Source organism: Marmota monax, unplaced genomic scaffold, assembly GCF_021218885.2.
Source record: "Marmota monax isolate L192 unplaced genomic scaffold, Marmota_monax_Labrador192_F-V1.1 WCK01_AAM20220418_F8-fsc00054, whole genome shotgun sequence".
In the NCBI taxonomy this organism is placed as follows: Eukaryota; Metazoa; Chordata; class Mammalia; order Rodentia; family Sciuridae; genus Marmota; species Marmota monax.
The window spans coordinates 421,179-448,950 of record NW_026692145.1 but is presented as its reverse complement, the minus strand read 5'-3'; the positions used below and the strand labels follow the sequence as shown (position 1 = coordinate 448,950).

Below are 27,772 nucleotides of genomic sequence, written 5' to 3'. Positions count from 1 at the left end.
CAGGCGTTAACATTTGGGGTGAATTTGGATCTGATGGACCTTTTAGGATATCAAATAAAGGTCCCAACTCTCCTGTTGGTATACCTAAATAAGGCCTTATCCAATTTATGTCTCCTAATAACTTTTGAAAGTCATTAAGTGATTTGAGTTGATCTACTCGTATTTGAATTTTTGGTGGACGGACCATGGTTGAGGATAATAGAACTCCTAAATAATTAATTGGAAAATTTAATTGTACTTTATCTATTGCTATCTCTAGATTATAATTTTTTAATAAGTTTGTAAGTGTGGCATAACATTCTAGCAATGTGTTTTTATCTTTGTGTGCTAATAATACATCATCCATATAGTGAAATATTTGTAGTTCAGGATTTTGATTTCTAAGTGGCTGGATTACTTTGTTAACATAAATTTGACACATAGTTGGGCTGTTAGCCATCCCTTGAGGGAGTACTTTCCATTCATATCTCTGATCAGGACCTTCATGATTCAGTGCAGGGATAGTAAATGCAAAACGTGGACTATCCTCAGGATGAATTGGAATTGAAAAAAAACAATCTTTAATATCTATAACTAAAACATACCAGGTTTTTGGCAAAGCAGACAACTGAGGAATCCCTGATTGAGCAGGTCCCATAATAACCATCTCATTATTAATGGCTCTTAAATCTTGCAATAATCTCCATTTACCAGATTTCTTTTTGATGACAAAAATGGGAGTATTATGGGGAGATACAGAAGGTTGTATATGTCCTTCCGCTAATTGTTGTTTGACCAGGTCATGGGCTGCTTGTATCTTTTCTTTAGTCAGGGGCCACTGAGGAACCCATACTGGTCTTTCTGATTTCCAAGTAATTTTTATTGTCTCAGTGGCCCTTTCTGAAAATCCAACCCATGTCTTTCTGTTCCTTGATCTATTTGTATTGGTGCTGCTATACCTTGTTCTTGTTTTTCTAATCTTTTTCCTTTCCTAAAACCTTGTCTAGTCATAATAGTGGGTGCATTTTGGTTGATGTTATTTGTTAATGTCAAACCTAATTGATCTAGGACATCTCGTCCCCATAAATTTACGGGAAGATGATCCAATACATATGGCTGTATAGTTCCTTCACATCCTTCAGGATCCTTCCAATCTAATACCATTGCACTTCTATGGGGATTAGTCGCCACTCCTAGGCCTCAAAGCGTTTGAGTGGCTTGTTGTAATGGCCAATGTTTTGGCTATTCTTGACGAGAGATGATGCTAAGGTCTGCACCTGTATCCAGTAGTCCATTAAATTCATGTCCTTGAATATTTAGTTTTAGCACGGGGCGAGAATCTAAATTTAAAGAAAGCATAGCCCAATCTACACCTGTGGAGCCTAATCCCTTGGAACCTCTTTCTACAGTACGACTGGAAAATTTATCATGTAGCCTGGGTATTATTAGTAACTGTGCTATTCTATCTCCTGGTGAAATTACTGATATACCCTTTGAAGAACTGGCTATAATTTTTATTTCACCTTCATAATCGGGATCAATTACCCCAGGACTTATCATAAGTCCTTTTAGAGTAGAAGAGCTGCGTCCCAATAATAAGCCTACTGTTCCTTTGGGAAGAGGTCCTTTCACCCCTGTGGGAATGATTTGAACTCCCATCTCTGGAGTTAGTACTGCTCTGGCGGAGGCGCAGATGTCCAACCCTGCGCTCCCTCTGGTTTGTCTGATGAGGGATCTGATGGACAATGTGTCCTGGGCACTACCCTGATGGGGTTGCTGGGTTCCTCCAGTGCTCCGTATATTTGTGGTTTTGGGCCCCGGAGCATTGGGCCCCCCTGTCCATTTTTTGGCAATGGAGCCTGATGCCTTTCTCCACGATATCGTGGATAAACACCTGGTCCTTGTTCGTTTTTTGATAATGGAGTACCCTCTATGGTGGTTTGAGAACGGCATTCATTAGCCCAATGTCTCCCTCTACGGCATCGTGGGCAAATACCTGGTATTCTACTCCTTTGATACCTAGTTTTGTTAAACCCTCCTCCAATGGGGCAATTCCTTTTAAAATGTCCTGTTTGTTCACAATTGTAGCATGTTCTTGGCCTGGCATCTAAAGCCTGTTTTACTGCAGCTGCCACAATTTGCCCTTGTTCATTAATGTCTCTGGCATCTAAAGCCTGTTTTACTGCAGCTGCCACGACTTGCTATTGTTCATTAATGTCTCTACATAATTTAATATATGTGTTTAAATCTTCATGTTTCCATGGTCTAATGATATCTCTGCACCAACGATTCTCTTGCTCATAAACCAGGTGTTTTAGTAATGGCATTGCTTGTTCTGTATTCCCAAAAACTCTGGTAGCTGTTTGAATAAGCCTATCTACAAATTCAGCATAAGGTTCATTAGCTCCTTGTATTACCTTAGATAATTGACCTTGTAAACCTCCATGTCCTTGTAAAGTCTTCCATGCCTTAATTGCATCTACAGCAATTTGTGCGTATACACCAGGATCATATGCAATTTGTTGCTGCTGATCCTCATAAGGTCCCTTTCCTAACAACATATCTAGATTTCTCTGAGGATAACCAGCTGCTGCATTTCGCCTAGCCGTCTCCTTGCAAAATTCCTCATTGGCAACCTTCCATAACAGGTATTGTCCTCCATTTAGCACAGCTTTACACATATTAGCCCAATCTGCTGGCGTCATGTTCAAGTTGTTAATGGATTCGACCATGCTTACAGTGAAGGGTGCTTGAGGACCATAGGTTGTTACAGCCTCTTTTAGCTGCTTCACTGTTTTGAAATTTAAAACTTGGTAAAATCGCTGCCCTCCTGCCTCAAATACAGGGCATGTTAATATTTGAGATCTTGTCTCAGGATCCCAACTATCAACTGCGGGGGTTGGGGGCCTCCCAGCATATGGAGGTGGCGCTGTTGGTTGGACACTTACGCCCTCTGGTGATAGAAAGGTGTTAGTAGCAGTCTCCTGTAGAGGTGGTGCTGTTGGTTGGACACTTACACCCTCTGGTGATAGAAAGGTGTTAGTAGCAGTCTCCTGTTGTAACTTTCCCCCTGATGGCTTTTTCTGTTTTACACTTTCTTTCTCTGTCTGACTAGCTTGAGAGGCCTTCTCTTTTACTTGAATCTTTTCCTCTGACTAACTTGAGAGACCTTCTCTTTTACTTGAATCATTATGTCTTCTCCTTCCTCTACCATTGTCTGAACTGAAGGCTTTGGACTAAGCAAACAAGATACGAATGTCCACAATGGCAATGTGCCAACTGGCAGAGTCCTTGGGCTTTTCTTTTCTATTCTTTTTAAATCTTCACCATGATGGTTCCATTGTGATATATTTAACAACTCCTCCTTAAAAAGCCATGGGCTACATTTTTGTATTGTATCAACGTATGCCCTGACTGCTCTTGATTTTACTGAGATGCCTCCTTCCTCTAACAATTTACTTAACACTCTTTCATTTGTTTTTTACTAATTTCTGATCCCATATTTCTACTATAATACAACCCAACAAGATGATGCCAAACAAAACCGAGACAGAATGAAATAAAAAGGGAACAACAAAAAGTCATTATAGCCTTTCTATCCTCCTGACATGTGCATCCGTCCTTTCTCCCTATCTGTTCCTCAGACGTAAATAGTTTTTCCTCAGATGTGAGCGGTTTTTCTTCCGTCTCACTCATCTCCAGGGACAGGCAACTTAAAACAAAAGTGAAGCAAAATAAAAGAGGAATCTTAAAATGGCTACCCATCCTCTCGCCCTGCCCTCAGGAGCGAGCAGTTTCACTTACCCTCAGTCGCTCCCCGTGGGAGCCACCAAATGCCGCAGTCTGGCTGGGCACAATCAGGAGCCACTTGTCAAAAGAAACTAACTTTATTTTTAGAACCACACACGCCAAACAAAACAGCCTCTCAGGAAAAACCCTCAGAGCCTCAACTGCCACCACCGGCTTTCCACAAGCCTCTCTCTCCCACACAAGCTTCTCTCCCTCTCCCACAATCCTCCTGCTCTTGAGGCTGATTGGCTGGGTCACGTGGGCAGAGCCAAAAAAGTCCCCCAATGAGCAGCTCCGTGGTCTGAAAGGGCAGGGAAACAGCCCAATGAGCATCACCGCAGAGGAGCCAATCAGCTAGATGTTGCTGGGGCCGAGGAGCTGTGGCCCCAGCAAACTTCCAGCTGCCAGCAATTATGTCTTCTCCTTCCTCTACCATTGTCTGAACTGAAGGCTTTGGACTAAGCAAACAAGATATGAACGTCCACAATGGCAATGTGCCAACTGGCAGAGTCCCTGGGCTTTTCTTTGCTGTTCTTTTTAAATCTTCACCATGATGGTTCCATTGTGATATATTTAACAACTCCTCCTTAAAAAGCCATGGGCTACATTTTTGTATTGTATCAACGTATGCCCTGACTGTTCTTGATTTTACTGAGATGCCTCCTTCCTCTAACAATTTACTTAACACTCTTTCAGTTTGTTTTTTACTAATTTCTGATCCCATATTTCTACTATAATACAACCCAACAAGATGACGCCAAACAAAACCGAGACAGAATGAAATAAAAAGGGAACAACAAAAAGTCATTATAGCCTTTCTATCCTCTTGACATGTGCATCCGTCCTTTCTCCCTATCTGTTCCTCAGACGTAAATAGTTTTTCCTCAGATGTGAGCGGTTTTTCTTCCGTCTCACTCATCTCCAGGGACAGGCAACTTAAAACAAAAGTGAAGCAAAATAAAAGAGGAATCTTAAAATGGCTACCCATCCTCTCGCCCTGCCCTCAGGAGCGAGCAGTTTCACTTACCCTCAGTCGCTCCCCGTGGGAGCCACCAAATGCCGCAGTCTGGCTGGGCACAATCAGGAGCCACTTGTCAAAAGAATCTAACTTTATTTTTAGAACCACACACGCCAAACAAAACAGGCTCTCAGGAAAAACCCTCAGAGCCTCAACTGCCATCACCGGCTTTCCACAAGCCTCTCTCTCCAACACAAGCTTCTCTCCACCTCCCACAATCCTCCTGCTCTTGAGGCCGATTGGCTTGGTCACATGGGCGGAGCCAAAAAAGTCCCCCAATGAGCAGCTCCGTGGTCTGAAAGGGCAGGGAAACAGCCCAATGAGCATCACCGCAGAGGAGCCAATCAGCTAGATGTTGCTGGGGCCGCTGTGAGCCAGTCATCAGCTGGCAGTCTGAAAGTTTGCTGGGGCCCCTTCGGCTGTGGCTCTCAACATAAACATATTCAGAATTTAGTTATATCCCTTGTTCACATTTTTAACGTCTCTATACATCATGATTGCTTAGTTATGGTAGTTGGTTGATATTTAGTGTTTTTTTATGTGGACATTTCAGATAATGAGATAATAAGAATTGAACTGAAACTTGAGCAGGAGAGATTCTGGTTAATTCCAATTTCCAGATTTTAGAGTTGTTAAATCAGGAAATGGGTCATCAACAGAAGACATCTTTTCCTTTGAGCTCTGAGTACCTTAGATGGGCATCTGACCATGATTTTGGAATAGATTCTGAAGAATGAATAGATAGATACCTTTTGGAGGATTGTCCCTGTTCACATTTTGTTTCTAATAACAATTTATAGATGTTATTGGAGTCCTTTAGCTGGCCAAATTCTAATTACTTTAGGTTTTGGCATGAGTAAGTGAATAAGAGATTCTCCAAGTATTATAGGAGGAGAAAGGGAATGTGTAATATATAAGTTTAACTCACATTGTGTTTTAGAAAAGTGCCTATTTTAAAACCCTCAATTATGTAGTACTGATTTTGTACACATAAAATTTGTAAACTTTTTTTTTAATAGATCCTGCTGTCCCATTTGTGTCTTAGTTCTAGCTAAATCCGTTTTGGTCCTTTTCTGGACATAGCATTATAGTTTTTGGTAGCAAAGGATAGGTCAAATCCAAAAAGGAAAGCTGAATTTAGATTTTGTGTATATAGTATATATTTCTTAATATTGAGTACTCATGTTCTAAGTTTTCTGGGGTGCTAAGGAAGCGCCTTAACCACTACAGAGCTCTCTCCTCTAAGAGGCAAAGGGAAGCTTTGCTTATTGAAGTAAACCATAGATTCCCTGCTTGCTTTATCATGATGAGTGCTCTCTACATGAAGTCAGGCTCAGTAGTAAGGGTTCTCTTTCCCATGCAACAGCTATCTCCAGAAGTATTTGATTAATAAGTAATTGGTGCTACAATTATCCACTGCTTTCTGCTTTCACAGAATGACGATGATCTGGACACACCATCCACTGTAAAGAGCATTGATCTAATCCCAGTATCCCAAGCAGCTTCTCTCACTAAATGGATTGGGAAGGTAAGTAAGGAGTGCCTTGAAGTCTATGCTCTTGGAAATACTAGTAGTTACCCAATCAAAAACCTCTGAGGGCTGGGCATTGTGGCACATGCCTGTAATACCAGTGACGCAGGAGGCTGAGGCAGAAGGATTACAATTTCAATGCCAGCCTCAGCAACTTAGTGAGGCCCTAAGCAACTTAGGGAGACCCTGTTTCTAAATAAAACATAAAAAGGGCTAGGGATGTGGGTCAGTAGTTAAGCACCCCTAGGTTTAATCCCTAGTACAAAAAAAATCTCTGAGGGAGTATATTTTGCTATGGTATAAATGATGGTCAGTGACACTTTTCTCTTTCTTGTTTTTTAATATTTTTTTTTTAGTTTCAATAGACCTTTATTTATTTTTATACGGTATTGAGAATCGAACCCAGTGCCTCACATATGTTAGACAAGTGCTCTACCACTGAGCCACAACCCCAACCCTCCTTTTCATTTCTTAAAATATTATTTATATACAATACAATTCACCAACTTTTAAGTATATGGTTAATTTTGGTAATTATCTATAGCTTCATAACCACAACCACAATCAAGGTATAGAAGAGTTCCCACAGTGTAAATAATGTCCTCATGATCTTTTGCACTGTCTTCCTCCCCATCACTCTTCCTGCCCTAGGAAACCACTGACCTTTCTGACAAAAGTGATGGTTTTAAAACCTCTGTTCCAATTTGGTTTTAGCAATGTTTTTCTCCATCATTATAAACTTGTGTGAATTATACCAGTTTGCTTCTAAATCCTATTCCCAGTCCCTCAGTATGAGTTTTGATGTAAGTTTAGTTGTCTGAAAATAACCACATTACTTATAAAATAAGAATTTTAGAAACTTAAAAGAAATTTTAGCTCCAGGTTCTATGACAACCAAAGAAGTGGTTTCTTTTTAGTGAAATGGAAATGTCATTTGTTTGGATTTATACACTGAAAAAAAAAAAACCAAGTGACAAAGAACATGTGAAAATAAAGAAAATATTCAACAATTCATTAATCCTATTTGACCATAATCTTCCTTTGACTGATCTTGTTCATAAGTGTTGGTTAGCTCTAGTACTTTTAAAAAAGTTTTTTATAGTTGTACATGGACAGCATGCCTTTATTTATTTTTTAAATTTTTGTTGTAGATGGACACAATACCTTTATTTTATTTATTTATTTTTTTAAAGAGAAAGAGAGAGACAGACAGACAGAGAGAGAGAGAGAGAGAGAGAGAGAGAGAAAATTTTTTGATATTTATTTTTTAGTTTTCGGTGGACACAACATCTTTATTTTTATTTTTACATGGTGCTGAGGATCGAACCCAGTGCCTCACACGTACTAGGCATGCACTCTGCCACTGAGCTACACAGCCCAGCCCTATCTCTAGTACTTTAAAGAACTTCTTCATCCACAATTCTCAACTTGATTCAAGGCATGTCCCAACCTGGACTTGCTGGTTCTTCTACACTGTAGGTTCTCAAATCCTAAATCTTGGTGAATTAGAAGACAATTTGCTTCTGATGTGTTTCTAGATTTATTCACATTTACATAAAAGCAATAAAATGATGTGTTATCACATAGTATTCAGAGTTCTTTTTAGTGTATTATACTTAGATCTGTTATAATGAAGTAATCATTGATTATTTTCCAGATTTTTTTCTAATGATCATGATGGTTTTATTTTAGAAGTCACAGGCCCACCAACACTGTTAAAATAACTATCCTTGGACCAAAAAAAGAAAAGGTACTTTTATCTTCTCTCAGAAATAAATATAACTTTTGCTCATTTTTTATAAAATAACTAAAACAATAAAAATTGTTTTTAAAGGATTTATTTATTGAAAATGTATTTGAAAAGTTACTATAGCTCTTCTATTTTACCCAGATGGAAATACTTATAAAGACATTGAAAACTATAAAGTACTATATAAATGTGAATTGAGGAATTTAATTCTAGTTTAGTTGACTGTTATGATTTTTTATGAGCCTGGGGCGCCTAACCACTGAGCCACATCCCCAGCTCCTTTTTGTATTTTATTTAGAGACAGGGTCTTGATAAGTTGCTTAGAATCTTTTTTAAAAAATATTTTAGTTGTAGATTGTCACAATACCTTTATTTCATTTATTTTTATGTGGTGCTGAGGATCAAACCCAGGGACTTGCATGTGCTAGGTGAACACTTTACCACTGGGCCACAGCCCCAGCCCCACTTAGAATCTGGCTAAATTGCTGAGGCTGGCTTTAACTTGCGATACTCCTGCTGTAGTCTCCCAAGCCACTAGGATTACAGGCATGCGCTATCACATCTGGCCTGGCTGTTAAGATTTTCATTAAATAAGTATGATTTATGAAGCTGGCTGCCTTAAATATTTTCTAAAATTAGGTAGGGAGTGAATGAATGAAGGAAGGAAGGAAAGAATGAATGAATGAACAAACGAACAGAGTGAGGCAGTCATCAAGTATTTTTCTGAATCTCAACTCATGCCCCACTACTGCACATATACACATTGATATCATATGAATAAGTTAACACAACTTATTTCTACTTGAACAATAACAATATATGTGAAGGAATAGGTTCTTTTTGATTAAATATATGGAAAGCCACCTACCTACTCAATAGTAAAAGAACAGTTGAATGAACAGAAGTATCCATTCTTTTTTTTTTGTAAAATATGTTTTTAGTTGTAGTTGCACACAATATCTTTATTTTTTATTTTTGTTTTTTATGTGGTTCTGAGGATCGAACCCAGTGGTTTGCACATGCTAGGCAAACACTCTGCCACTAAGCTACAACCCCAGCCCCAGAAGTATCTTTTCTTAAACTCCATACAACTAGATCCTGCTTCTCGGTGCTACCTCAATAAATTATGCTTTTGTTCCTTTCTAAATACCATTATTGAATTATATATTTGGAACAAAGTCTAACTACAGTGGGGAGGCGCATATCGGTAAATGGAAAGGAGATAAAGCTTAAAAGTGTGTAATTGTGAAAAACCCATCATGATGAGAAAGAGGATGAAGAAATGATAGGGAAAGAAGTTGAAATATATGTGACTTTTTTGGAGGGAGGGATTATCAAGGATTGAACCCAGGGGCGCTTAACCGCTGAGTCACATCCCCAGCCCTTTTTATAGTTTGAGACAGGGTCTCACTAAGTTGCTTAGGGTCTCTCTAAGTTGCTGAGGCAGGCTTTGAACTCACAATCCTCCTGCTTCAGCCTCCTGAGCCACTAGGATAATAGGCATGTGCCACTATGCCCAGCAAAATATATGATTTGTGTATTTAGGATTAATTAATGGAAATATCACTAACAATGTACTTAACTCAGAATGTACTTTTTATATTTTAAGACTAAGACTAGGTTAATTCTGGAAAATTCTCATTTCCAAACTAAGTACATTGTTTTGTGAAGATGCATCAATAACTAAGGGATCATTTGCTTGTGCTGTGAAGCTTGGGCTGGTGTTGAAAATCATTCAAATATATCAGCAGTTAAGACCTGATAGGAAGTTGGCTTCTTTGAATATTTAAAATGAAGTGTGCTTAGGGATGGGGATATGGCTCGGTGATAGGGCACTTGCCTACAATGAGTGAGGCCCTTGATTCCATCCCTAGCATTGCAGAAAAATTAAGTATGCTTAAATTGAAAATAGTGCTTGGGCTGGGGCTATATAGCTCAGTGGCAGAGCATTTGCCTAGCATGTGTGAGGCACTGGGTTCGATTCTCAGCAAAATAAATAAAGCTATTATGTCCATTTACAACTAAAAAATATTAAAAGAAAACAATGCTTTATCAACTTAAAACAGTTTTTCCTTTTATAAGATATTTATATGTAAAACATTTTTATCACATTGAAAGTGCTTGGAGTTTTCTTAGAATTTATCATTTAAAAATTGTTTAGGGAAATGTGGGGATGTGGCTCAGTGGTACACCCCATGCCTAGCATGCATGAGGCCCTATGTTCTACACCCAGTACTGTAAAAAAAAATATATATATATATGGTTTGGGGAAGGCAGTATAGCACAGTAGTAGAGTGCTTGCCTAGCATGTGCAAGGTCCTGGGTTTAATCCCTAGCACCACCCAAAAAAGTTGTTTTTATTGTTCAATTTTAACATAATGGATTTGGTCTCTACTCAGTATCTTAGTAGATGTGTAACATCTACTATCTACTGTGACATCGGTTGCTCTGGGGGACATCTGCTTTTTTCTTTTAGGTGTACCTAAGGGAACTCCAAAGCAAATTCTGTGTATACCACCTAGTCTATATTTTATGTCAAACCCTCCCAAGCATACCCTACACAGCTCTAGTAAAAATTCATCTGGACCTTCTTGGCCAAATACAATAACAGATAAATCTAATCTTATTTGTATATTTTGAAATATGAATATTCACTAGGAAACAACGACCTATGTCCTATTTAGAGTCCATTAGCCCAAATGAAACAAGGGGAAAGATGGTATAAAAATAGAAATGAGGTCCTGGTGGCAGGCATAGGGGTCAAGTAGGGATGTGTGTGTGGTGATGCTAAAAAGAATGAGGACTCTGCCAGGTGGGCATGGGCACAGGCCTATAACCCCAGCAATTTAGGAGGCTGAGGCAGGCCCCCTAACAACTTAAGTTCACGGCAAGCCTAACAATTTAGCAAGATCCTCAAGCAACTTAGAGAGACCCTGTCTCAAAAAACAAAAAGGACAGGGAAGTGGCTCAGTGGTAAAGCACTTCTGGGTTCAATCCTCAGTTCCTCAGTACCCTCCCTCAAAAGAATGAGGACTCTATAAAGTGAAGGAATGTGAAATAAAGATCAGAGTCTCTAAGCAAATGAAGGCATACTGTATGTGATAAGTAACAGTTACTTCCATTAGGAGTAAGCAAGAACAAATAAGTGTTCAAGTAGGAAATGTAAGAACTTTGTAAAAATTATGCAGAGTAAATGATTTTTAAAGTAATGATGGTTTTAGCAAATAGTTTTTCTTCTTTCTTTTCTTTTCTTTCTTTCCAGGGATTGAACCCAGGGGCACTTAACCGCTAAACCACATCCCTGCCCTTTTTTTAAATTTTGAGACAGGGCCTCACTAAATTGCTAAGGCTAACTTTGAACTTGGGATCCTCCTGCCTCAGCCTCCCTAGCCACTGTGATTACAGGCTTGTGCCACTGTGCCCTGCTTAATTTTCTTTTATGAGGAATTTTTTGTCATGTTTTTAATTTTTTAAAAAAAAAGGACAGATGAGTTTTTCTGTTGTTAGTTTTTTTTTTTTTTTAATTCCCTTGTAAGTGTAATCTGGCCATGGGATAGGATGCCAGACTTCTTCTGAGCTTTATGAACCATTATTATACTCCCAAGGAACTTCTATGGAATCTCTATCTCTAGGATGATGATGATGATGATGATAATGATGATGATTTCAGTACTGGGGATTGAACCCAGAGGACCTTTACCACTGAGCTACATCCCCAGCCCTTTTTATTTTTTAAATTTGAGATAGGCTCTCACTAAGTAGCAAAGACTGGCCTCCAACTTTTGATCCTTCTGCCTGAGTGCCCCCCCCCCCAGTTGATCACAGGTTGTGCCACCACAACTAGTACTATTTTTTTAAAATGATGGTCCTAGTGTTTTGTTTTGTTTGTTTGTTTGTTTTTGGTACCAGGGATTGAACCCAGGGGTGCTTAAGCCCTGAGCCACATCCCTAGCCCATTTTATTTTTTATTTTGAGGCAAAGTCTCTTTGATTTGCTGAGGCTGGCCTCCAACTTGTGAACTTCCTGCTTCAGCCTCCTGAGTCACTGGGATTACCAGTGTGTCCACCATACCTGGTCATAGTGTTAAAAAAATAGTCCACCCTAGAAGACATAGGCTTGAATGTCAGTTTTTCTCTTGGCCAGACATTGTTATCATATGAATATGAAACACTATGCAGATTTTAACATTTACTTCAAGGAAAAGATTATAGCAGTGTTCTTTTTTGATATCATATGGTTCTCCTTAATCTTTGAATATATATATAAATGTGTGTGTGTATGTGTTGTTCATTGTGTGCTATAAAAGAATTTACCAAAAAAATTATCTCTTTACTATTTAGTTCATCACATATGTTTAGCAAATAAAGATAACAACAACCTACAAGTTTAAAATAAGGAATGGAATTAAACTCATTCAACAGCCATACTAGTTATATAAAATCATGTTATAGAATTTATTTAGTAATAAAACAAAATGATAATAATTAAAAAGAAAAAGTAGAGTAAAAACCATTATATATAGTACAAATCCAAGTTTGTTTAAAAAAAACAGTCATGAAGGCTGGGGATGTGGCTCAAGCGGTAGCGCGCTCGCCTGGCATGCATGAGGCCCGGGTTTGATCCTCAGCACCACATACAAACAAAGATGTTGTGTCCGCCGAGAACTAAAAAATAAATATTAAAATTCTCTCTCTCTCTCTCACTCTCACTCAAAAAAGTCATGTACACACACATATTCAGGGTTTGTTGAAGATTGATTATCTCTGGATAAGAATGACTTAAGAATTTTTTTTCTTTATATTTTTATATAAATTATATTTTTTACCAATTATATATTTTTTTTACAAATTAGTTGCAATAAACAAGTATTACCTTTGCAATTAAAAGCATAATAAGCCAGTTAAATAAGAAATATCTATCTTGATCTGCCATTTTGTCTTAGATAAAATACCACTTGATGATCAGCCAAGACACTGCCAACATACATCCTGTGACACTTCCCAGCTGTCAGTAAAGACTGTGTGGTGAGTATCAACATGGGTTTTTTAACATTCACTGGCCATTTTTCACTTAGCTCTTAAGTCTACTTTGGCCATTAGGTATACTTAGAAGTATGGCTCATTCTATAAATTATAAAACTAGTATCCCAAATGTATGCTATCAACCTCAGTTCTTTTTTCTAACGTGTGTGATATTCATATGTAGTGGATTCATTTTTAGAATGGAGGTTTTAGCATTAGATGATAAGGTATTAGAGAAATACATAAAAATGCATGCTTAGAGCTGGCAGTATATTTCAGTTGCATAGCATATGCTTAGCATGCCTGAGGTCCTGGGTTCAATCCCCAGCACTGAAACAGCAATAATAATTATTTTAAAATAAAGTAAAGTATGCTTAGAAAAAAGTCATTTTCTGCCTATCTTGTCAACCTTGGATTTTTGTCTGCTTTGTTGATTGAAAGTATTTTTGAAAAGTATGCCTAAGAAAGCATGTTTTAATAATTACAATGGGAAATAAAGGAATGAATTTTTATTTATTGGAACTATTGATGTAGGAGGTTTTTTTGTTTGTTTGTTTGTTTGTTTGTTTGTTTTTAGGGGGAATACTGTTGGTTTTGTGATACTATTCTTGTGAAACAGCCCTTGGTCTAGTTCCAGTTGTTTATGTCACATATTTGGCATTCCTGTGTAGACAAAGCAGAGTGCACAGAGTGACATCTTGAATTTGGTTATGAATGAGTAGCATTTTCTTCTCTTAGTCTGTCTCTGGATATTCCTGATGAAAGCAACAGCAGTGCTGGATCTTCTTCCTGTAATTAATCAGCTAAAATCAGCATAAACTCCCCTCTGTCACCTTCTGATAGTGGGTCTCCTTTTTTAAAAAAATATTTATTTTTTAGTTATAGGTGGACACAACACCTTTATTTTATTTTATTTGGTACTGAGGATCAAACCCAGTGCTTCACATGTGCTAGGCAAGTGCTCTACCACTGAGCCACAAACCCAGCCCTGGTTTTCCTTTTATTCATGTAGATTTCAACTAAGAACCAAGACCTTCTTATCATTACACACACACACACACACACACACACACGCATGCATGCATGCACCAAACTAAGTCAGAGCAATAACAGAATGGTACAATTTAGACTATGTCCTATTTATCTTTTTTCCCTAAAATAAAATCCTAAAATTCTGTGTATCTATAGAATTTGTATATATATTTCTGTTCATGGCCTTCACAGTTCAATGTAGTGATATTTTCAAAGATATTTCCAACTAAAACTATGTTGAAGATACAGTCATACATCTATAAGCTGCAATGTCTAGAAAATGCTGTACAATGACTTTTGTTAAAAATTGAGAGCTCTGCCGTGTGCAGTGGCACACACCTGTAATCCCAGCAGCTTGGGAGGCTGAGGCAGCAGGATTGTGAGTTCAAAGCCAGCCTCAGCAAAAGTGGGGTGCTAAGCAACTCAGTGAGACCCTGTATCTAATAAAATACAAAATTGGGCTGGGGACATGTCTCAGTGGTGGAGTGCCCCTGAGTTCAATCCCTGGAATGCAAAAAAAAAAAAAAATGAGAGCTCTGTTTATTTTTAGGAATTAAAAGGAAATGACATAAACATCTAAAACTATAAGGTCTAATGAAATGTAATTGTTCAATTAACCAACAAGATAAAACTATTTTTAAAAATTACTAGTTTTTAAAATATTTTCAGTACTTGTTAGTTTCCATCTACTAAGGAAAAGTTACCTATCACAAGCAATTTTTGAAACTAAGCCAGTTGTACCATACTGATGTAAGGATTGACTATTTTGCACATGAATCCTTGGGTGTTTAATTTGTTGGAATTGGTAGGGAAGAACAAGATGAATAAAAGCTAATTGAATGGAAAGAAAATAATATATAATTGGAGCTTCACTCAATTTGTACTCAACCTGATTAGCCTTGATCAATTTTGCATTCTAATTAAATCCAGAAAAAAAGACAATGTTGATAAATTGTAGTCTTTTACATTTTTATGAATTACCTTTCATTCATCAACATGACTACTGATTTGATTAAATACAAGCTTAATATATTAGGGCTTTTCTGAAAGAATCATGTGCTTCCAGTTGTTCCCTACAGGCTATAAATATCTGTTTAAGCCTCAATTTTCTAGTTGGAAGTCTTATGAGTTTTTTAAGTAGGAAAAAAATCATTTGTTAAAAATTTAAATCTGTGCCAAGCACAGTAGTGCCTGTAGCGGCCTGTAATCCCAACAACTTGAGAGACTGAGGCAGGAGGATTGCAGGATATAGACCAGCCTCAACAACTTAGCAAGACCCTGTCTCAAAATAAAATAAAAAGGGGTTGGGCTGAAGGTCAGTGGTAGAGCATCCCTGAGTTAAATTCCCGTATCTATCTCTCTCTCTCTCTCTCTCTCTCTCTCTCTCTCTCTCTCTCTCTCTCACACACACACACACACACACACACACATACACACAAATTAAATCTAAAGTAAGCACTTTAAGTAATTGTGCATTTTAAAAAATAGAAATGTGTCAGGTGCAGTGGCTCATGCCTATAGTCCCAGTGGCTCAGGAGGCTGGGACAGGAGGATCTCGAGTTCAAAGCCAGCCTCAGCAAAAGCAAGGTGCTAAGCAACTCAGTGAGAACCTGTCTCTAAATAAAATACAAAATAGGGCTGGGGATGTGGTTCAGTGGCTAAGTGCCTCTAGGTTCAGTAATCCCCCCCCAAAAAGAAAAAAAAAAAAACAACGTATCCTATCCTGAAGAAATGAAGTTGAGAATTGGTTTAAATTACTTCAGCTAACAAAACAAGAGCAGTTATCTAAAATATTAACAGAAGCCTTTTCCTCATCATTGGAAATAATCACAATGTTGAATTCTGATATAGTTATGCCCAAACATAAAAAAATGGTTGGAGCACTAAGAAGTTTTGGACAATTGCCCCACAGGAATTATTCAGAGTAGAAGCAATCAAATATTTAAAGATGTGGGGGATCATGATGGTCTCCTGAAACTGAGATAGGATTCTATGAATTGACTAATGACAAGCGTATAAATATTGTCATTGTTACTTGGCTTCTTTACTTGCCAGACCTTTAGTGCTCCATTTTTTGGTGCACTAAAGGTCTGGCAAGTAAACACATGAGGGTCCCCTCATGGAATGAGGTATAATTGCAGTGATATTTGTTGCTGAAATTGTAGATGATTGACAGCCAGGAAGGTACACACACATTATTGACATTTGAACCAAAAAGAGTTTTGCAGTATTAAGATTGCAGAGTTTGAGAACAAAGACTAAGGATGGGGAAAGTAAACAATGGGGGTAAGACTACTACTCAGTTGTGTAAGGAACTTTCATCAGTAAATCTTGGTCCTTTTTAAAAATATTTTTTTAGTTGTCGATGGATACTGCACCTGTATTTAATTTATGTGATGCTAAGAATTGAACCCAGTGCCTCACACATGCTAGGCAAGCACTCTACAACTGAGCCACACCCCCAGCCTAACTCTTGGTACTCTTGACTATCTCAATACACTTTGCTCAACTTAGACAATTTCTTACTTTGTTCAATTAGTATTATTTTAATTGTTTATCAGGAAATCACATCTCTTTCTATAACATGCTCAAAACCAAAGATTTTGTAGTTGGTGCTCCATTCTGTTGACTTTGACTTTGTATGTTGGGAGGAGGATTCATTTCTTTTTGCGGGGAGTGGATACTGGGGAGTGAACCCAGGGATATTTTTACCAATTAGCTACATCCCAGCCCTTTTTGAAATTTCTATTTTGAGACAGGGTCTCTCTAAGTTGCTGAGGCTGGCCTCAAACTTGCAATTCTCCTGCCTCAGCCTCCCGAGTTGCTAGGATTATAGGCATGTGCCACCATGCCCATTTGGGTAGATTTATTTCTTAAATGATTTTCCATTTATTGATTTTCAGACCAAAACTATGATAACTTTTAAACATGTTTTAAACCACAATTAGGTGGTTTAAAACAATGAAAATTTATTGTCCTATAATTCTGGAGGCTAGAAATCCAATATAAAGTATTGGCAGGGTTGGTTTCTTCTGGAGGCTCTAAGGAAGAATCTGTTCCATTCCCCTGTATGTATTTTCTGGTGCTTACTAGCAAACCTCGATTTGCAGACAGATATCCAATGTCTGCCATTGTCAACGTGTATGGTTCTATCTGTGTCCCTGTGACTTCACATGGCCTTCTTATAAAGACAACAGTCACTAGATTTAGAGCTGCTCTAATCCAGTATGACTTCCTCTTAATTTAATTACATCTATAAAGTCCCTATTTCCAGATAAGGTCAAATTCACAGGTATTGAGTATTAGGACTTCAACATATCTCTTTAGGGGTACAGTTCAACCCACGGAAGTATAATTTTGCAATTTTGATTTTGCTCATTTCATTTTTCTTAAGTTATTTTAAAAATTGTCTGTCCATTAACTCATCTTTAAGGTGTAAGAATAAAAGATCACTATATTGTATATAGTGTTGGCATGTCTTCTGATGCTAATTTTCATTGTCAGTAAAAGGATAAATGAAAGAGAAAATATGTTTTTCAAATATTTTTATTCATTTTTTAAATTATTTTTTAAATTTGTATATGACAGTGGAATGCATAACCATTCTTATTACATGTATACAGAACAATTTTTCATATCTCTGGTTGTATATAAAGTATGTTGACACCTGTTTGTGTCTTCAAACATGTACTTTGGATAATGATGTCCATCACATTCCACCATCCTTGCTAATCACCCTGCCCTCTTCCTTTCCCCCCCACCCCTCTGCCCTATCTAGAGTTCATCTATTCCTCCCATGCTTCCCCTCCCTACCCCACTATGAGTCAGTCACCTTGTATCAGAGAAAACATTTGGCATTTTTTTTTGGGGGGGGGATTGGCTAACTTCACTTAGCATTCATTATCTTCTCTAACTTCATCCATTTACCTGCAAATGCCATGATTTTATTCTCTTTTATTGCTGAGTAAATTTCCATTTTGTATATATACCACATTTTTTTTAATCCATTCATCCACTGAAGGGCATCTAGGTTGGCTCCACAGTTTAGCTGTTGTGAATTGAGCTGCTATAAACATTGATGTGGCTGTGTCCCTGTAGTGTGCTGTTTTTAAGTCCTTCAAATATTTTTAAAGAACCATTTTTAAGCTTTAAATGTGTTTAATTAAGTATTCCTATTTTACTCATAAAAGAGCAAATTCAAATTTACCTTAAAGATTCACACAGATTCAATAAGAAAACTCACCATAGTAATAAGTTGGATTCTGAGCTCAAGAAAAAAAAAATATGATTCTTAAAATTTATGAAAGCCAGGGGGCCAGGATTATGGCTCAGGGGTAAAGCCCTTGCCTAGCATGCATAAGGCAATAGGTTCAGTCCCCAGTACCACATAAAAATAAAATAAAATAAATGCATATAAAAAATTTATGAAAGCCAAATCAACCAATCAAACTGCTAATTTCAAGTATATTTAATGTATAGTGTATTCTGTGTACAGGATAAGTACTAAAAATTACACTATGAACAAGGATGAGTGTGATACCATCCCTATCTTCAAGCAGAAAGTACAAAAATATTGATCCAGATGTGTTGGCACACGACTGTAATCCCAGTGGCTCCGGAGGCTGAGGCATGTGTATCTCAAGTTCAAAGCAACCCTCAGCAATTTAGCTAGACCTTAAGCAACTCAGCAAGACCTGTCTCTAAATAAAATATAAAAAGGACTGGGGAGGCAGAGCTGGTCCTTCAAGTCAGGTGTGGTGGTGCATACCTGTAATCCCAGTGGTTTGGGATTACAGTGGTAGTGTGCTCGCCTAGCATGTGTGAAGCACTGGGTTCAATCCTCAGCACCACATAGAAATAAAATAAAGATATTGTGTCCATCTACAACTAAAAAATGTTTTAAAAAAAGGACTGGGGCTATGGCTTGGTGGTTAAATGCTCCTGGGTTCAATCCTCAGTATCAAAAAAAAAAAAGTACAAAAATATCAATACGAGGCAATCTATTATAACAACTGGAGATACACATATGAAAGGACCCCTGTGCTGTAAAAGTAGAATATAAAGATAATATTAGAATCACAGAATCTTAAAATTAAAGGATTTTAGAAGTCTTTTAATCTATCTCTGAATGGAGGAATCCTATAAAAAATTCCAGATAGATGATCTTTTAATTTGAAATCCTATAGTAATGAACTGACACCCTCACAAACATTCATTCTATTGTTGGACAACTCTCACAGTTAGAAATATCCTACATTAAAAAGGGGGATGGGTTGAAAGTTTGTATATAGGTGGGCTTTTTTATTGACTCTTTAGAATTGAGGCAAATCAAGTGAGCTATTGAAAGCACACGAGTGGCGGGGGCTGTAGCTCAGCAGTAGCACACTTACCTAGCATATGTGAGGCACTGGGTTTGATTCTCAGCACCACATAGAAATAAAAAATAAATAAATAAAAGTCCACCAACAACTAAAAAAATGAAAATATTTTTTAAGAAAGGACTTGAGTTATGATTCTAATTCTGCATAAATCTGCTCCTTAATTATTAGTACTCCCACTACAGAATATATTTAATTTCATCTTCTAAATGAATTTTTTAAATTCACCTAGAAGCAACTGTATAAATATCCATGATGAAAATGCATCTATGGTACTTTAGGTATCTATGAGGATATCTAATTTTCAATTTGCCTGAAGTATTTTTAAATATTTTAGTATCTTAAAAGTTGAGCTTGAATAATCTATCATATAGGTAGATGTCACTGTCAGAAAGTTGAAATTTATAGAATTTAGAAAAGGCCGGGGAGCCAGGAAAGAGTTAGCTTTGTTTCCCTGAAATGCAGTGATGTGTCACAGAATTTTTACAATGTGGTTCTTAACTCAATAGTAAACAGGGAATGGGGTCATAGCTCAGTGATACAACACTTGCTTAGCATGCACCAGGCCCTGTGTGCAGTCTTAGCACATGTGGGCATGCACGCACGCGCACACACACACAATTAATTGTCACAAGGCTATAATGTATAAATGGAAAGCATTATATATCATATAGGAATATCAGAAAATAGCTTAACCCACCTAAGAGTGAGACGCTTAATGACCATGATCTCTCAGAAAGAAATGTGTTAAATGAATGCATTTGTTAAGTAAATTAGTAATAAATTGACTGATTGCCACTTGTATGCAATTGGAGTTCTCTGTGGCTTTACTGATATTAAAGGAAATTGGTAACATAATCGCTCATGTCAGCCTTTTGGGGGAGCGACCAGACTGTATTCTTTCTGAGCAGAGCAGTTAGGAGATCTGACTTGAAGGTCCAGCTCTGCCACTAGTTCTGTGTGACTTTGGACAGATCTCTTTACCTCTCTGAACTTCTGATGGCTGGTCTATAAAATAAAGTTGATGAAGACATTTATAAAATCCGTATTGCCTCTTAAAATTCTATTGAGTCTCTGAAAACATCTGCCTTCATCTTTGCTAGCATGACAGTGAAAGTCATGATGGCATGAATTTGGAACACTTTAAGAAAATATTTAGGCAAGTATGGCGGTGCACCCCTATAATCCCAGTGGCTTGGGAAGCTGAGGCAGGAGGATCGGAAGTTCAAAGCCAGCCTCATCAATTTAGCAAGACCCTAAGCAATTCTGGGAGACCATGTCTCTACATAAATATAAAAAGGTGGCTGGGGATGTGGCTCAGTGGTTAAGTACCCCTGGATTCAATCCTCCGTACCAAAAAAAAAAAAAAAAGTAAAGAAAAAAGAAAATATTTAGGAAATTAGACAGCTTCGTACCTAATATTTTTATTCTTTCTGGCAACAAGAAACTCATTTTGTTCAGCCTCATCAATAGTTTCCTCTGTCCTCTGAATTATGAATGATTTATGATGAAATGCAGAAGCTAATTTCCTCCTGGTGTTTTGTTTTGTGGGAATAAATGATCCTCTCAGAATTTCCATATTAATAACAAGTTCCCAGTGACAAAGCACTCACCAGAAAATTTTCTTTGTACTGTAAGTACAGCTCGAGCCAAAACAAAAGAAAGATATGCTTGGTGTGTTCATTTCAGAGAAGCAAGAGAGACATAGCCAAGAGCTGCGTCAACTATGAGAACACAGTGCCAGTATGCATTTGGAAGTGTTCAAATAGCACTAAAAAGCAAACCAACAGCAAAAGAGCATTTTCATTTTCCTCAATAATTATTGTATGGCTGGAAGAAAAGCCCTGTAACGTCAGTTCTGTTTATTTCCTGGCTCTGCTCTTATGCTTGGTAGCTCTCCATTGAACACAAACGAAAGAGGATGCGCTTGAAACTTGCAAACAGCTGGCTTATGACTTTGTGCTGAAGAAGGAAATACTTAAAAATGTCATTATCCAGCAGAGGAGCCTAATTATACTTTCCATTTCTAGTCTGGCTCTTCTGAAAGGAAGGGTTTAGTTTGCTTCCTTAACTAGACGTATGTTAAACTCTACAGGAGTTTACATCAAGTCCTATTCTTGGATGATCTTTTCATCAGATGGGGATCTTTGGAAAGGAGGGTATTGAGGCCAGCATGTTGGGGCAGTCAGAAGAATTCAGCTAAAACTCCCTTCAACTTGGTTTAGAATACATTCCTATGCTATGTTAATAAGCAGAGGTTTTTTTTTTTTTAACTGTTTAGACTACAAGGCTGTTGAAAATATGGGGAAGTACTATTTGAATTCACTGTTGAAGATAGATAATGTCTTCTCTGGAGAAAGTTTTGCAATGTATATCAAAAGCCTTCAAAAAATGTACATTTTTTTGATATAGGAATTTGATTTTTTTTTCTGGTACTGGGGATTGAACCAGAGGCACTTAACCACTGAGCCACATCCCCAGTCCTTTTTATGTTTTATTTTGAAACAGGGTTTCATTAAGTTGCTTAAGGACTCATTAAGTTGCTGAGGCTGGCTTTGAACTTTGTGATCCTTCTGCCTCAGCCTCCTAAATTGCTGGATTACAGGTGTGTGCTCTAAGCCTGACTGATTTTTTTTTTTTTTGACAGTGCTGGGGATTGAACCCAGAGTCTCATACATTCTAGGCAAGTGCTCTACTACTGAGCTACACCCACAGCCCCTGATACAGCAATTCTAGGAATTTTATTTAGGGAAAATATGGGACAGGTTAAAAAGAATGTTTATTATAATGTTATTTGTAAATATGAAAAAATTAATTGTGCAAAACAGTCTTGCCAGGCATGGAGGTACATGCCTTATAATCCCAGTGATTTAGGAGACTGAAGCAAAGGAAGAGGAAGGTCAGCCACAGCAACTTAACAAGACATTGTCTCAAAAAATAGAAAAGGCCAGACAGTGGTATTTCCTGTAATCCCAGCAATTCAGGAGGTTGAGGCAGGAGAATTACAAGCCTAATGTCAAACACTAGGGAACAATTAAGCCAGCATTTCTCAGGGTGTTATACAAAATATGAATAAGTAAGTGAATTAAATAAGAAGGAGTTGGGAAGAATCCATGTTCAAGTAAGCTTGGTAAATTGAGTTAAATCTACTTTTTTTGGTACTGGGGATTGAACACAGTGATACTTAACCACTGAGCCACATTTTCAGCCCTTTTTATTTTTTATTTTGAGACAGGGTATCACTTGCTTAGGGCCTTGTTAAATTATTAAGGCTGGCCTCAAATTTGTGATCCTCTTGCCTCAACCTGGAATTACAGGTGTGTTCCACCATGCTGGGGTTTACATTTGCTTCTTTAATACTGTGAAAGTCCTAGAAAAGGGGACATGGTATGAAGTATTTTCAAACTATTTAACCTAACCCATGTTGTTGTTTTTGAGGGACATCTTGTGGGATTGATGTTCTATAGAATATCCTCTGGGAACCACTGGGTAAAACAAATTACAGTATATTCACTCCATGAAAATCTCCCCACCCTCTAAGAATAATGATATGGTCTTATATCACTTGACATGGAAAGAGGTTTACAGTATATTGCAAAGTTAAAGAGCAGTGTGATTAATGGAATCTCATTTTTGTTTTTAAAAAGCATACATACATATTTTACATAGATATAGAACTAAAAAGTCTGCAAAAGTGCAAAAATGTGTAAGTGTTGAGGAGGCAGAAGATGGATGGCTTTTATTTTATTTGCTCCTCTCTTTGTATTTTCAGATTTTTCCACATTGAGTATCTGTTAATTGTGTAATTAGGAAATAATAGAAGTTAAAATAAATGCATTTTAGAAATTCATATGCTGGGTTGTTTGTTTTGTTTTCATGGTGCTGGGAATTGAGCCCTGGGGCTCGTGTTCTAGGCAACTGCTCTACCACTGCCACATCCCCAGCCCTTACATGCAGGTTTTCATTATATGAGGTGGGGAGGTAAGGGGATCAGGACTCCCTTACCTCTATCAGAACTTTCACTGAAAGAGATGCAAAGAGCTTTTCAAATGTTGGCAAGTTCTACTCCTTCAAAAATTCTTCCTAATATTGAACAAAATTCTACCTTCTAGCCTTTAATCCTGATTTGTGTTGGGAAATGCCACAAAATGAGCAAAATTCATATCTTCTTCCATAATATAAGCTTTCAGATATATGGCAGCAGCTACCATGTTTCCACATATCTGTTCTTCTCTAGTTTTTTTGTTTGTTTGTTTTTATTTTTTATTTTTTGGTACTAAGGATTGAACCCAGGGCGCTTATCCACTGAACAACATCCCAGCCCTTTTTTTTATATTTATTTAGAGATAGGGTCTCACTGAGTTGCTTAGGACCTTACTAAGTTGCTGGGGCTGGCTTTGAACATGTGATCCTCCTGCCTCAGTCCTAAGCTGCTGGGATTACAGATGTGCACCACTGTACCCAGCTAATTTTTTGTTTGTTCTTTTTAGTTACACATGACAATAGAATGTATTTTGACATATTATACATACCTGGAGTATAACTTCCCATTCTCATAGTTGAACTTACCATTCTTGTGGTTGTACATGATGTGGCATTTCACTGGTCATTTATTCATATATACAAAGACAGTTCATTCTACTGTCTTTCCTATTCTCATCCCCGCTAGGTTTTCTATCACAGTAATTTTTCTTTGGGATGATCATTTTCCAGTTTATCAATATCCTTAAAGTGTGGCAAGCAGAAGTGACCATAACACTTAATAATATCTTTCACATATCATTATTAGTTCCTATAAAATTGTGTTATTATTAAAGTTTTTTGATTAAAATAATTTCTGAATACTTCCTGGCTTACTGTAGCTGTATTCTGAGTCACTTTTTAAGATTATAGGAGACACTCCGTTATCTATTCCCTTTGCAATCATTTTTTTTTTGGTGGGGGTACCAGGGATTGAACCCAGGGGCACTCGACCACTGAGCCACATCCCCAGCCCTATTTTGTATTTCATTTAGAGACAGGGTCTCACTGAGTTGCTTAGTGCCTCACTATTGCTGAGGCTAGCTTTGAACTCACAATCCTCCTGCCTCAGTGCCTCCCAAGCCACTGGGATTACAGGCGTGCATCACCATGCCTGGCTTATAACATTTTCTACTCTGTCCTCATCATTGGCACCAGTTTTTCTGACTTTTGATCACCATTAGATCTGAGTTAGCTGCGTGTAGATTGGTTGGCCTCTCAACTGAAATGCCCTCCACAAAACAACAGCAGTAGGCCAGAGTTCATATAGAATATCATTTCTTGTCCTTGACCTGCTCCCAGTGTTCCTGCCTAACCCAATATACACGCTGGTCTCCTTTGCAGCCTAATGAAAACTTTGCTTGTTCATACCTGTTGCTATTTTCCTGCACAGTGGGAACTTTTTTAAAGAGCCTGATAAAACTATATGTACCAGCTCAAATAGTACAGAGCTTAATGAGTTCCACTATGCATGTGTGCCTATACACTTAGCTTTCTCAATGGGGTAGTTTCTTAATTCTAAGTGCTACATCTAGGTACAAAGTTTATACAGGATACTTGATACTTGCTAAGCAGAAATAAATTAGTGTTTCAACTTTGGAAGAGTTTTTTCTTTTATACAGTTTTTAAAAATTGTTTATTTATACTGGGGATTGAACCCAGCAGTGCCCTACCACTAAGCTACATCCCCAGTCCCTTTTATTTTAAGACAGTGTCTTGCTTAATTGCTGAGGCTGGCTCCAACTTGTGATCCTCCTGCCTCAGCCTCCCCAGCTAGAATCATAGTATGTGCCACGTGTCTGGCATTTTTATTTTTCATCTTACTTTTTTGGGTACTGTTGATTGAACCCAGGGATGGTTTACCACTGAGCTACATCTATAGTCCTTTTTATTTTTAATTTTGAGATAAGGTCTCACTAAAGTTGCTGAGGGGCTTGCTATGAGGCTGGCCTTGAATTTACAATCCTCCTGTCTCACCTTCCCGAGTTCCTGGAATCACAGGTGTGCGCCACTGCACTTGGCCAACTATTTTAATTTTTTTTTAAGAGACAGAGAGAGAGAGATAGAGATAGAGAGAATTTTTTAATATTTATTTTTTAGTTTTCGGCGGACACAACATCTTTATTTGTATGTGGTGCTGAGGATCAAACCCAATGCCGCACGCATGCCAGGCGAGCGCGCTACCGCTTGAGCCACATCCCCAGCTCCTAACTATTTTAATTTTTATAACAACCCTATAAGGTTGGTACAGTGTTTTTTCTTTGTTTTGTTTTGTTTTGGGTTTTGTTGTTGTTGTTGTTGTTGTGCTGGTACTGGGGATCAAACCTAGGGCTTTGCACATGCTGGGCAAGTGCTCTACCACTAAGCTACACTCCCAGCCCCAGAACTTTTCACACAGTGTAAAAAATAGTTTTATCAAAGTACAATATGCATATTATAGATTATGCCCATTTTATACTTATAGTTAAGATGTAGACCATTTCCATTGTTATAGAAAATATCCACTATTCTTTGTAGTTAATCCTCCTCACCTCCTACTTCTGGCTCCAGGCTTCCACTGATCTTTTCATTACCATAGATAAGATTTATCTTTTATACAATTTAATAAAAATGTAATTATACGGTATATACTTATGGTGTTTGGTTATTTTTGCTTGCAATAATATCTTTGGGGGTGATTCATCTGTATTGCTTCCTTTATCAGTAGTTCATTACTTTTTTAAAAATTTATTAATTTATTTTAATTAGGTATATATGTCAGCAGAATGCATTTTGATTCATTGTACACAACTGCAGCAGAACTTTACAACTTTACATTTCTCTGGTTGTACACAATGTAGTGTCCCACCATATGTGCAGTCAGACATATACCTAGGGTAAGGATGTCCATCTCATTCCACCAACTTTTCTGCCCCCATTACTTTTTATTGCTAAATTATATTTTATTGTATTTATATGGTACAGTTTGTTTATCCATTTACTTTTGTTTTTGTTTATTCAGGGTACCAGGGATTGAACCTAGAGATGCTTAACCACTGAGCCACATCCCCAGCCCAACCCTTCTTTATTTTTTATTTAGAGACAAGGTCTTGCTAAGTTGCTTACGGCCTTGCTAAATTGCTGAGACTGACTTTGAACCTGTGATCCTCCTACTTCAGCCTTCCAAGCCTCTGGGATTACAGGCATGGGCCACCATGTCTGGCTCCATTCACCTCTTGATGGACATGATGACTTTTACTAATAAAACTGCTATGAACAGTTGTGCTTTTTTTGAATATGTGATTCTGGAGATTAGAACCCTGGGCCTACATACATACTAGGCAAGCACTCTACCCCTGAGCTATATCCCTACTCCTGAATATGTGTGTTTAAGCCTTTGTGTGGGTGTATCTTTTCATTTCTGTTGAGAAAATGTCTAGTAGAATTGCTATATTATATGGTGAATGTATGTTTAAATTTGTAAGAAATTGTCAGGCTCTTTTCCAAAGTGATTTCACCATTTTATATTCCCACTAGCAGCACATTCGTTTATGTAGTTCCTATATATAGCTCATTGAAACAACATTTTGACTTGAGATACTACTTTTCAAAAGGGTTTATTGTGTAAAATGTCACTTGAGATAATAAAACAATCAATGAGAGTGAAGAGAGTATATTTAAATATGTTTATTTTGTCCAAAAATGTTGATTAGATTATATGTGCTGTCAAAGAATTTAATTTGTATGTCTTGGGTTTTGGTATTTGCCAAACAATTTTATCAGTGTTAAAAAATGATCAGCTAGGGGCTGGGATTGTGGCTCAGTGGTAGAGCGCTCGCCTAGCACATGTGAGGCCCTGGGATAGATCTTCAGCACCACATAAAAATAAGTAAATAAAATAAAGATATTGTGTCCAACTACAACTGAAAAATAAATATTTTTAAAAAATGATCAGCTAGCCTGGTGTAGTGGCACATGCCTGTAATCCCAACGGCTCAGGAGGCTGAGGCAGGAGGATCACAAGTTCAAAGCCAGCCTCAGTAAAAGCGAGGTGTTAAGCAATTCAGTGAGACCCTGTCTCTAAATAAAATACAAAAACAGTGCTGGGGATATGGCTCAGTGGTCCAGTGTTCCTGAGTTCAATCCCTGGTACCAAACAAACAAAAAAGATCAGCTAAACTTTATACTTCCTTTAAAAGATAATCTAATTTGTTTTAGAAAATAAAAAAACTGGACTCGTTCTAGAGGCTCTTAAAATTCTTAGGAATAGCTTCA

The 27,772-nt window shown here is 37.6% G+C and overlaps 1 protein-coding gene across 5 annotated transcripts in view; it reads left to right on the top strand.

Annotated features, from left to right (window-relative positions):
* LOC124110138 (P2R1A-PPP2R2A-interacting phosphatase regulator 1) overlaps positions 1 to 27,772 on the top strand; it is a 73,727-nt gene that overhangs the window by 32,427 nt on the left and 13,528 nt on the right. For 3 of the 5 annotated variants that reach the window (XM_046469265.2, XM_058571132.1, XM_058571133.1), the window contains 2 exons: positions 6,222 to 6,314; positions 13,010 to 13,091. In XM_046469265.2, the coding sequence (XP_046325221.1) occupies positions 6,222 to 6,314; positions 13,010 to 13,081 (165 nt within the window). In that variant the 3' untranslated portion in view covers positions 13,082 to 13,091. Of the gene's footprint in view, positions 1 to 6,221; positions 6,315 to 8,009; positions 8,068 to 13,009; positions 13,092 to 27,772 lie in introns of all 5 variants that reach the window. The other 2 variants (XR_009224386.1, XR_009224384.1) reach the window with 1 other exon arrangement.